The sequence below is a fragment of the Panthera onca genome, chromosome D2, assembly GCF_046562875.1.
Source record: "Panthera onca isolate mPanOnc1 chromosome D2, mPanOnc1 haplotype 2, whole genome shotgun sequence".
Classification (NCBI taxonomy): Eukaryota; Metazoa; Chordata; class Mammalia; order Carnivora; family Felidae; genus Panthera; species Panthera onca.
Genome location: NC_138349.1, coordinates 18,307,488 through 18,320,251, shown reverse-complemented (window position 1 = coordinate 18,320,251; position 12,764 = coordinate 18,307,488). Strand labels below are relative to the sequence as shown.

The 12,764-nt window shown below is 41.2% G+C and overlaps 1 protein-coding gene across 9 annotated transcripts in view; it reads left to right on the top strand.

Moving 5' to 3' along the window:
• The window catches only part of VTI1A (vesicle transport through interaction with t-SNAREs 1A), a 348,742-nt gene that overhangs the window by 5,336 nt on the left and 330,642 nt on the right, over window positions 1–12,764 (top strand). For all 9 annotated transcript variants that reach the window (XM_060641500.3, XM_060641506.3, XM_060641499.3 and 6 more), the window contains exons 2-3: window positions 5,545–5,603; window positions 9,817–9,927. In XM_060641500.3, coding sequence (XP_060497483.2) covers window positions 5,545–5,603; window positions 9,817–9,927 — 170 coding nt within the window. The remainder of the gene's footprint in view (window positions 1–5,544; window positions 5,604–9,816; window positions 9,928–12,764) is intronic.

Below are 12,764 nucleotides of genomic sequence, written 5' to 3'. Positions count from 1 at the left end.
GAAATGGTGTTAGCAACCAAGATCTGGACACTAGGTATGCCCATAGCTCCTGGGGTTTTATTGCTTCTGGTCCCTCAGCTGAAAGACAAGGAAATGCATGTGTGTACAGTGAATCACGTATGTATACATACCAAAAAATATTTGTATGCATAACCATCTATGGTAAGTTAAACATGAGTTCGTATTGCTGTCTCCAACTCTAATCTGTTATTACATGGATCATTCTAGAATGGCTTTGTTTCACTGGTGACCATTCTCCACCATGCTACATAGTGTAGCATTAGTAACATATCCATTTTTAAGTTCTCTAATATAAAAAGTTCCTCTGTTAGTAGTTTCACTCCGCATTTCCCAGTACGTAATTTCCACTGCTGTTTTCTCTAAAAATACCTGCATTGCACAAAGACAGGTAGCAGCAACTGAAATCAAGTTCCCTCTGACACTTGCACTACTTTATAGGGGGTGTACAAGGCTCGTGAAGACCTTCTTTTATTACTGGCAAAAAAAAAAAAAAATCACACTATGTAGGTTTGTGTGTAACACAAGCATGAGGCACTTGTGTTAATATCGAGTGGGCAAGGGAAGGTCATGCTCTGCAAAGACTTAGGTGTATATCAGCATTCATCAAGCCTATATACAAAAAAGGTGATGACATTTGTTCGTATAGTGCATTTTATGTAGGGTATCAGTGGTGAAGACTCAGTTCTGGACAGCAGACCTTGTTGGAGTTCCAACTCTGCAACTTACTAGCCGTTTAACTTTGGAGAAATTCTTTAATCACTCTGAGTTTGTTTGCTTGCCTGAGAATGGGATAATGCTCATATCTCCAAAGGGTTGTCTTGAGGGTTGACTGTGATAATGTTCAACACACAGCCCTGTGAAACTAATGATAGCTGTTAGTTATGAAGTTCTGAATCTTAGGAACATGCCATTTGTAAAGGGGATGCCATTTGGCGTGGAAAGCATGAAGCTTTCTTGGGAATATGTATGAATTGTGCTAGAAGGTTGCCAAAGCTTAATGTTGGTAGATATTTCCAAGGTCACCTGATTCATCTTCCTTTCTTCCTCATTCATGCTTTCCTTCTAAATCATCACCTTTTCATTCTTTTCTTAAAGATGTGAGAAATACAGGATTAGGACAAAGATGTGTGAAGAGCGGTCTCTGCCTCCAAGGAGCTGGAATTGAGGGTGAAGAGACAACTACACCAGTTTCTAATGACCATCAGAGCCACTAGAGCAGAGCACAGAGGTCTGGGAGTTCAGAGGGGATAACATCGGTCCCAGGAAATCACCTGGAAGGATAGGTGGGAATTAGCAGACAAAAAATGGGGAAAGGGTATATTCAAAGAGGTTGCAAAAAGTGGGCGCAGTAGGTATCTGTTGTTTTGGGGGTGCCCAGAATCCCCCATTCTATCTTCTGATAGCAGCACTTCAATTTTCCATTGAGGAACTACCTCAACCCAGTCTTGGTGGAACTGATAGGCCACCTATCCAGATCAAGAGGTGAACACATTACCCACGTGAGTGCATTCCTAGAATGTTTGCTGGGATTCGAATCATGAGCAGAGTGAGCAGAGAAGAGAGTTGGCCTCGCTGTTCGAGACCCTCCCTTTGCAGAGACTGTCAGTGAGTTCCTGCTCCCTTGGTACTCGAGCCACCCCGGGAACTGTCCTTTCCGAGCTTGGGAGCTCATGTTTACCATTGACTCTATGAGTCACTCCAGTGTGTTCTAATAAGATTTCCCGCTTCTAATTCTAATAGCTGTCTTTCTAATAAAGTCCCTTTTTTGGCTTAGGTTATTAGCCAGACTCAATTCTTTTAGATTCAGCCACAGAGTCCTAAATGGTAGCTTAAACAAAGGGTTGGAGCGGGGAACAAAAATAAGAGAGAGGTGTGTTTGGGTAAAAATCAATTGTCTGCCTAGCATGTAGAGTGCACATTAGAGAGCTAGTAGTTGGAAATAAAGTTGGACAGGTTGCTTGGATCTGGAATGTGGAACACCTTGACTGCTAGGCTCAAGTGATGCAATCATAACCAGGTTTTGGGGAGATTAAATGGTAGAGAGGAGCAAATATGAAGGCAGGGAAACCAGGGTGGTTGGTAGCCTCGCTTCTTTTGTCAATGTTTACACCATCCTGCATTATTTATTCAATTCATCATCATTTTTCAAGAACTGATCATATGACAGGCTCAGTGCTAGATTTTAGGACTATAAATATAATCAAGACATGAATCCTGTATTCCCAAAGCCCCCAACCTAGGAGATGGTAAGTGTGATAGATAAATTATTGGGCTCAGGTAAGAGTTCTAGGTGTTTCTGTAAGGGAGAGTGACTAACTTTTTTGTTGGGTTAGGAAAGGCTTTGAAGAGGTGGTGATTTCTGAAGTGAGTTTTGAATAGCAGTTTGCCAGGTAGTCACAGTTGGAGGTGGGCATAGCCATTGGGATTAAAGGTCTTGGGTCCTGGAAATATATCAGGATTAGAGATAAAGATTTGGGATCATAAACGTGTAATATGGCAGCTTAAAAATGGTAGTGGGATGAAATTGTCCAGGGACATAGGCAATAGTCATAAGAGAAGAAAAGCAAAGACTGAACTCCAAGGAACACCAACACTTAAAGGATAAATGGAGGGAATGGATGCCGGCAGAGGACATGGAGACAGAAGTGAGCCTGTAGGAGGATCACAGAATCAGAGTGTTGTGGAAGCCAGGAGATGAAAAAGTGACAGGATGGGAGGAGCAGGAGGTCTGATGCCACAAGATTAAGGAAACGTAGGACCAGAGAGTGTCCCATTTGTTTGAGCAAAGGAAAGGTCATCAGACTTAAGAGTCACTTCAGTAGAATAGTGGGGGATGAGAGCAAGATTATAGGGAGGAAATGGGAGATGAGGAAGGCCAATTGTGACTGTGGGTATAAGAGAGAGACATTAGCAAAGGGAAATACAGGACAAGGAAGGCTTCTGGTTTTGTTTTGTGAGAAAAACTGTTGCTTATTAGTTCTGGACTAATAAGCATGGACTTATGCATGGACTTAGCACCTTAAAGAAAACAAGATGTTCCTTCTGAACTGTAAATTCATAATCTCACTCTTGGTCCAGGATGGGCTTGTCTTATTTCATATTCTGTTCTAGTACAAAAATACAGTGTGGTTCTATTATAACTTATGGAGATATCAGGCAGATTCATATGTGCCAAAAGGAAATAGATTTGGGGTCATGTACTAAAATTTTAACCTGGCCATATGTAGGCTTAACTTTTTCAAAGAAGCAAAATCAAACAAAATTTTAATTTCAAATGTGCATTTTTCTTAGGGTGAAATGTTTGGAGTGTATACAAAACGTACGTGATAGCTAGCCCCGTAGTTTAGGGGGATCAAAGGGAAGGGGTTGGGATTAGCAGAACCTCATTATTCTAGTAAAATGATAACTTCTACTGAACATTCCCCACTTAGTGTTGACGATCCTTCTGAAGGGCTAGTCAGCCACTAAATGTACCCATTTCAAGCTTCATGATTTCTCTAGTTTCTTGTATTACTAGAGCTGTCAGCACAGAGCCTGACCCGGGGCTCGTCAGTAGTCATTAGGTTCACAAAAACCTAACTTTAAATGAAGAAAAAGAAGGGACGCTGGATGGCCCAATCAGTTAAGCGTCTGACTCTTGGTTTTGGCTCAGGTCATGATCTCACGGTCATCATGGGTTCCAGCCCTGCACTGGGCTGTCTGCTGTCAGCACAGAGCCTGCTTCAGATCCTCTCTCCACCACCCACCCCCTTCTGCCCCCTTGTCCACTCATGTGCATGTGCGTGCTTTCTCTCTCTCTCAAAGATTAAACATTAAAAACAAAAAAAGAAATCTGTTAATTCAAGAAAACAAGTCATGATAAAGTCAAGCAAAACCTGTGTCAGAGTTATCTGGAACCAGAAACTAATTAACTAAATCTATGTACCTAATCTACCTCCCTACCTACCTACTACCTATCCCTCAGCTTTGTTTCTAAATATAGACTTCATTCTCAACCACTGCAAAGTAACTTGCTTCTTGTAGCTCAAACAATGGATGCCAACAGCTTCTAGACTTATGTTGTCATAACTCTACCAAGAGAGAGGAAAAGATTTTGCTATTGCTGTAGGACTTTGATTGGTCTGCTTGAGTTATATGCCTACTCCACTTCCACCCCCCAGAAAAGTGTGGCAAGAGGGATTGAGCTACTGGGATTGGTCCAACTAGGGTGAGAAGCCCATCCTTTGCTAGGTCACTGTGATCAAAGGGGCAGGATCATAGAAGGAGATAGAATCTCCCATTGACCTGCTTGGTGAAGAGGAAAGCCTCAAAAGAGTGAGGTTACTGCCTGAGAAAAGAAGGGTGTTAGACACGAAACTGTAAATTGTTCAGTAAATTCGCTTAGCACAAAACTTAGGTTCCGTCTCTGAATAAATGGACTGATTGTTTTGGAATGGGGGCAGGGAGAAGTTTTCTGAAAATATCTGCTAGGACATGTCTCTCAGAAAAGGGAAGTATAGTTGAATTATAACTTGGTGGTGGTGAAGTTTGAATAAACTACATCCAGAGACTTAGCACTTCATAATTTAAAAGTAATTTTACTTGCATCAGCCTTGTGAGCTAAAAAGAATCCAGTCCTAAAATTTCCATTTTAGACAGTACAAACTGAGTCTCAGAAAAAAAAAAAAAAACAAAACTCTTTCTTATCTAGGATCCCACAACCAGCAAGTAAGTAATGACTTTGGGTTTAGAATCAATAGTTCTTGGGGCACCTGGGTGGCTCAGTTGGTTAAGTGTCCGACTTCAGGTCATGATCTCACTGTTGGTGGGTTCAAGCCCCACGTCGGGCTCAGTGCTGACAGCTCAGAGGCTGGAGCCTGCTTCAGATTTGGCGTCTCCCTCTCTCTCTGCCCCTCCCCCACTTGCACTCTGTCTCTGTCTCTTGAAAAGAAATACATGTTAAAAAACAATTTAAAAAAATAAAAGAATCAATAGTTCTGACTTCAAATATTTCTTCCATTACAGTCAATACGTAATGAAAGTACTAACTTTTAAATTTTTTTTAACGTGTATTTATTTTTGAGAGAACACAGAGTGCGAGCAGGGGAGGGGCAGAGAGGGAGGGAGACGCAGAATCCAAAGCAGGCTCCAGGCTCTGAGCTGTCAGCACAGAGCCTGACCCGGGGCTCAAACTCACAAACCGTGAGATTGTGACCTGAGCTGAAGTCGGACGCTTAACCATCGGAGCCACCCATGCTGCCTACAAGTATGATCTTTTAAAGGATTGTAAGATCACACCCAGTTTTAGGAATTTTTTTTTTAATGTACCTTTTTTTCAAGTTTTATTTAAATTCTAGTTAATTAGCATACAGTGTAATATTAGTTTCATGTAGAGAATTTCGTGATTCATCACTTACATACAGCACCCAGTGCTCACCACCACAAGTGCCCTCCTTAACTCATCACCCATTTAACTCATGGGTTAATACAATTTAAAGTTGATGTGTATCCTTAGCAATTCCTTGGTATTCTTGTTTGTTTCAGATGAGAAGAGGCAGATGGTTGGCCACGTGGAGAAACAGCTCGAAGAAGCGAAAGAATTGGTATGTGCAGACTCAGTGATATGTTTTCACATCAACCCAGAGCTGTTTATGCCGGTGCCTTCCTCTAGTCTGCTTTGTACACTGTAGAAACGTGAGACATTTCCGATTAGCAGTTTATAATTTCGAAGTCATCAGTTTTTACATTGAAGAGAATTTAATAGTCTCTTGGGATTTTATTCTTCTTAATGAAGGTGATGCATTAAGTGACTCCCCTTTATTTTCCTTCATAATACGTTTCCTAATAGGTATAAATAGCTAATGCTTGTTAAAGGCATACTCAGTACCAGGCACTGGGTTAAACACATTACTTGCTTTATCATATTTAATGTTCACACAAGCGCTGTGAGACAAAGGCTGTCTGTCAAAAAGTGTTAAGGACCTGAGATGTTCCCCTGTTGCTTTGTGACAGCTAAGTTTGCGATAGTGTCATGGATGCTTGTGGAAGACATGAGATTCCTCGGTCAGAGGCAAAAGAACTTTATTACAGCAAAAGGTGCCACCCGAGTCTCAGCACAATTGCCTCGGTTCCCTGAGCCCCAGTTCCCACAGGAGTGACGCGGGTTTGCCTGGAAGAACGTCTGCCCACAGCAGAATACCTTCCGGGAAAGGAACCTGGAGCCTGGGAAATGCCTTGCTTTGTGGCAGCCTGTGAGCAAGCCTGCTGTTTGTCCCGGAGGGGCCCATTATTTCCTCCCCCAGGGCTGTTCCCTATAAATACAACCCTGAGAAATGGCTTGAAAGGAGCAGTCAGGGCCTTGTATTCCTGACGTGCCCAGCAAGACACGTGGGAATGTGAGAGACCCACAGAGGAGTGATTCTCAGTGCCATTATTGTTCCCGTTCTGTAGGTGGGGAAACTGAGGCCCCGAAAGATTATGTAACTTTGAGGTCCTACGCCACAAGTGGTGGGGTAAGAGCTTGTATTTAAACAGGCTATACCCAGAGCTCTGGCTTATCTTCTACTTTTTGATATAAATATATTTGCAAATCAAGGAACAAAAAGTTTGAAAAGGTGTTGTTTCCCAGTTTGGGGTTTTAAAGCCAAGCTTTACAAGTGCGACTGTGCTTGTGGCCACAATGGGGTCCTAAATGAGAGTGTTGCTTCCCTACATACTGAAGGGCACTGCCTGGTGTTCCTTCAGTACCCGCTTGCTAATATCCTTACAACAGTTTCCCCGAGTGTGTTTCTGGTGACTGCTGTTGCCAGTTCAAATAAGTTTGGGAAACTAGCTGGCTTAAATAGAATTGGAGGGTGGCATCTTTTTTGGTTGTTGTTTTTCTGCAGAATCTTCTTGGACCCTTAAGTAGGCTAAGAGGCATTATGGATCTCTAAGAAGGGACTATAGGGGCCAGCTAAAGTGTGGAGCATTTCCAGACTTATTCAATTGAGTTACTTTTCTTGACAGGGTCATACACAAGGGGCTGCTGTTTTAGAGGGTCTGAAGAAATAGGTGGCTGTCATTCCCCACTGCACAGCAGACCTTTGCTCCGTGACTTTGAGCGCAGAGGCAGCGAGTTGCACAGCTGCTACTTTGTCTTCTCTGTCGCTGGCTCTTTTCTAGCCATCAGAATGTCGGATGCTCTCCGGACCCTGCAAGATCAACTTCTCATCTCTGCTGTGCTGTCACTGCCTCTATAGTAGCAGCTTTGCGTCCGACTCCAGCTTCGAATGTCTGCCTCAGTTTTGAAAGTTGCCCCCTTTTCTCAAATGCTTTTCCCCGTACTTTCTTTTCTTTTTATATTCGACTCTTTCTCTCATGCTTCCTGGCCTTCGTGTAACAAGACTGACCTTCTACACAGCGTAGCTGCGAGTCAGGACTGTCCTGCCTTCCAGCTGGCAAGCGCATTCTGAATGGAACTGTACAAGTAGTCAGTTGTTTGGATCCTGAGTTGAAGGCTTATAGTGTTGAGTTCTTAGGAGCAGTTCTTTTGCATCAAAAACTGTGTTTTGGTTTGTTGACCTTCTTTTGGAGCCATCAAGTTACTTAATGATGTTAGAAAGCTGGTTTCCTAAGAGCCAAGATTTTACTGTACCAAGAAGTATAAAACATGGTTATACCCCATGGAGCTTATAACTAACATAAAGAATTCTGTCTAAGATATGTGTTTCTGTTTGTGGAAAATGATCAGACAGCGAATTTACTTAACTCTGATGTCAGCCTTGTTAAGGATACTCTCAGTGTATTACACTCTCTCCTTTGGATGAGGACCCTGGCAGAAACACTTGTTTTTGATTTTGCTTATCAGGATTACTTGTGTTTCTGCTGAACAATCGGTCTGTGTTAATCTCTTGGACACTGCTAGTCTTGGGTTTACCATGTCTCCCGCTTTATGTTGGCCACATGAATGTTGTGACAACATGAAGCCAAGCTCACGTTAGCCTTATTGCTGGTGTCATTTGAAGTGCTTGCTGTGTGTTTCCTTTTTTTCTTTCTTGCCTCCTTTTAATTTCATTTCCAGTGTCTTTATAAAATGCCTTAAACAAAAGTGAAGTCAACTCTTGGATTTTCACATACATGTACTTTGGCAGTTACTTGGATGATTCTGCTCACCCTGTAAGCACTAAGGACTTAATAATGATTTCAGAGAAGTGAAATAATTGCCTTGCTGAGTAACTATTTAATTTATTGGTGCTTCACATTTACGTAGAGATATGGTAATAATTTAAGTGGTCACCACTTAAGTCAACCCTAATTAAAACTATGTCTCTCTCTCTTTCTTTCTTTCTTTTTTTTTTTTTTTTTTTAATAAAAATAAAGGCCTGTGAATTGAAACATGGTATTCTGGGTATCTGAGTGCTGCTATTATTCAGTCCCTAATGCTGGACGAGTAAGGGGTATATAAGTGATAAGCTTATAGTAGTTAGGGAAATAACTCATTAGAATACTTTATTTTTTAAAATTTTTTAAATGTTTATGTATTTTTGAAAGAGAGACAGACAGAATGCAAGCAGGGGAGGGGCAGAGAGAGAGGGAGACACAGAATCCGAAGCAGGCTCCAGGCTCCGAGCTGTCAGCACAGAGCCCGATGTGGGGCTCAAACCCATGGACCGTGAGGTCATGACCTGAGCTGAAGTCGGACGCTTAACCGACTGAGCCACCCAGGCGCCCCTAGAATACTTGAAAAGGTAAAATATATAGCAGCGTTTTTGGATGTGAGTTTATTAGACATGGCCGGAGCCAATTTGCTGCTGTCGTTGGTTTTTGTTTTTTAATGCCAAGTATAAAGAAGCTACCTCTGATACCTTGTGTCGTACTTGCTCTATTTCTTCTTCTTCATCAGTAATCACCTCTACGATTCTTCACATTAATCTGGCGATTATCAAGCAAGAGACACTGTTGTAAGCACATTATGAGAATTACGCCTTATAATCTTCACAGCTGTCCTACAGAAGACATACTATTTATAGAAATGAGAAAGTAAGGCCCAGATAACTTAACAAACCGGTCCAAAGGTGCATGACTAGTAAATAGTGGAGCCTATGATGTGGACACCAGCATCTGAATCAAAAGCCTGTGTTCTTAATCATCACCCTGTTTCTGTATCACCTCTCTTTACATGCTCACGTATTGTTTCCAAAGTGTTATTAGTGACAGATTATTAAAAAGTATGCTGCTGTAATTTCAGTGAGCTTTGTGCAATTTAGCATATTACTGCATCCATTTAACTCTATTATCAACATGGTTATAAAGTAGGAATCTGGCTGGAGGCTGAGATCACATATTGGTTGGCATGTGATTTCCCTAATCAGAAAAGAGTTTCCAGAAGAATTTTCACCAAATGACTAAGTCTGGGCTGGCCTTTTATAGAAAGGGTAGAAATAATGGTTTGTTTTAGGTTCCCATAGTCCTGGTAGTTTGGGGTCAAAAGACCAACCAGATTGGGTTGGATTGAATGATAGGACACACCGAAGGTATTAAAATTGTTATTATTGAGGATATTTGGATTAATGCCTATGTTCTAAAAAACATTCTTGGCAAAGTGAATGCTTTGTCACTCTGTGTGTCACTAACTCAGTAACTATTTGTTGACCTAAACAAAAGTTAAGCACAGAAGCATTCCCATTGTTACTTGATCATGGGCAGCTAGCTCCCTCAGCCCGGCTCCTCCAGTGGAAAATGAGGAATTGGGACTAAATCATTTCAACTCTAGATGTCTGGCCAAATAAAGTGCAAGCATATGGTATAAGTCATGTGTTCTTCTCACCCTTCCAGCTCGAACAGATGGATCTGGAAGTCCGAGAGATCCCACCCCAAAGTCGAGGAATGTACAGCAACCGGATGCGAAGCTACAAGCAAGAAATGGGCAAACTTGAAACAGATTTTGTGAGTCAGATTCTACCCTCTGTCATATTTACTAATCTTTAACTGAATTTTCACCTGTATTTTTTTATTGTTTCCTCCACACACCTCAGTTAGCATGACGCGCATTGTCTCTAGGAGCTTGTGCCAGAGAAAAGCACAGCTTTCACTGTTGATAACTTAGGGGTCTAAAAATGCTTGGGGCGCCTGGGTGGCTCAGTCGCTTAAGCGTCCGACTTTGGCTCAGGTCATGATCTCATGGTTCGTGGATTCGAGCCCCGCGTTGGGCTCTGTGCTGACAGCTCGGAGCCTGGAGCCTGCTTCGGATTCTGTGTCTCCCTCTCTCTCTGCCCCTCCCCTGCTTGTACTCTGTCTCTGTCTCTGTCTCTGTCTCTGTCTCTCTCTCTTAAAAAAATAAACATTAAAAAAAATTTTTTTTATGCTTAAAGAGCTAGCTAATGACGGAATATGAGGGATGCTGGATTCACGACTCACAAGTAGATCCAAAACCTGTGGTCCTCTGAGTTTAGACAGTATTTATTGCCACTTGGCATTTGTTAGAATTTTAAGCCGAATTTTGGGCCTTTTCATAGTCTGCAGGCTTTAAGATGCCGTGTTCACAGATGGACTTCAGGGACTCATGAATGTCCTGAAATTATATAGGTATTTTTGGATATCCATTTCGCTGTGCACTCTTTTCCTGGGATGGGTACCATAGACTTTATTAGAGTCTTAAAAGGATACATTATACTTTTCCAATCAAAAGGACAAAAGGAATTCAGCTGATCATTCGTACAAGTGATCCTTTCCACCAATTGCTCCATGACAATATTTAGCTTTCTCTTCCTATACATCCGACTGTCAACTCTCCCCACTTTAGAGCAAATTTAAGAATGTAAATGTAAACGTATAATGTTGAAATTGTTAGTAATTAGGAAGTCATGAGTGAATAAAAAGATACAGCTGAGCAACTCCACTTCTGGCCATCTATCCAAAGGAATTAAAAGCAGGGTTTCAAAGAGCTATTTGTACATCCACGTTCTAGCCTCATTATTCGCAACACCAAAAGGTGGAAGCAACTCAGTGTCCAGCAACAGGTGAATGAATAAACAAAACATGGTACATGTGTACAATGGGGTATTACTCAGCCTTAGAAATGGAGGAAGTTCTGACATATGCTATGACATGACATGACATGACATGACATGACATGCTTGAGGACATTATGCTGAGTGAAACAAGCCAGGCACAAAAGATAAATACTATATGATTCCATTTATATGAGGTATCTAGAGGACTCAAATTTAAGAGACAGAAAATAGAACGGCAGTTTCTGGGACCTGGGGGTGGGGTGGGGAAAATGGGCAGTTATTTAATGGATGTAGAGTGTAAGTTTTACAAGATAACAAGTTCTAGAGATGGGTTGCTCAACATGTGAATATATTTAACACTATTAAACGGTATACCTAAAAATGATGAAGATGGCATATTTTATGTGTAGTTTACTGCTTAAAAAAAATAAAGATACAGATGAAGAAAGATCTGAGCTTCACCTGAAAGTGACAGAGGAGTCATGTCTTGACAGGTGATTCAACTTCACTTCCGACCCTGGGGTTCAAATTCATAAAGTCCAGAATTAATAAGGGTCTTTCCACCTCTTTTCCTGCCTTAGGTGTTTTACTTATGAAGGCTGTGCCTTCTAGACTACAGTGGTACCAAACCTAGTCGAAATTCCACCTAGAATCTGGAGATTGGGTGATTCGCAGTTATGCATGTTTATTTGATATTTTAGTAGATATTTTCCTGAGGAGTTGAGATAGGCTATGTCAGTGGCTCTGATGCAATCGCCTTTTAAATTGTGTTTCTATTAATTACAAAAAGAGAAAAAAAAAAATCAGAATCCATGATGGGCCTAAACTGAGAAAAGAAATGTGGCTGCCTAGTTCCTGTGCTCTGTGCTAGGTGAAACCTTCTCTGACTGCTTTGGGAAAGGTAGGCTATCTTAGCAAGAATAGGAGATATAGTGAGAAAATTAAATTGATTTAAGAATTTGACCACTCTAATTTATACTCAGACAACTCTAATTAAAGTTAATGTTTCAATATAAATGATGAATGTAAAGTAAAACATTTATGAGGATTGTTTTAGTCTGCTAACCTCATCTTTATGAAACTCCTTTACGAAGATTTCTCTCTTGGTTTCTAAAGTAATGAACTATATTAGTTTGTGAGGGCTACCATAAGCAGTGCCACAGACTGGATGGTTTAAACAACAGATCTGTACTTTCTCACAGTTCTGGAGGCTCAGAGTCCAAGGTCAAGGTGTCAGCAGGTGTGGTTTCTCCCTAGGCCCCTCTCCTTGGCTTGTAGACAGCCGTCTTCCCCCTGGGTCTTCACATGGTCTTCCCTTTGTGTCTGTGTTCTCATTTCTTCTTATAAGGAACCAGTCACATTGGATTAGAGCCCACACTGATGATCCCATTTATACTCAATTAACTCTTCTTCAAATGCAGTCACTTTCTGAGGTACTGAGGATTAGGACCTCAACATCTGGAGGTAGACACAACTCAACCCATAACACTGAATTTAGTTGTAATCTTACCTTCTTAAAATTTTTTTCAGAAATTAAATTGCTTTCATTGCTTGTAAGTCAGCCAGTTCAATCTTCAGTGTTTTTTTTGTCTCTTGAAGAATATAATCCTGGGTAGAGTCCTTTAAGTATTTGGATATTATATACTTGGGTAGGTATTTCTCAGGCATATTTTCTATTATAAAGTGAAACAGAACCAGTAACTATGAGCTAAACATTTATTCTCCCGGCCATCGTTAAAAATTCATGTGTTTATGTGTATAATAGTTCAC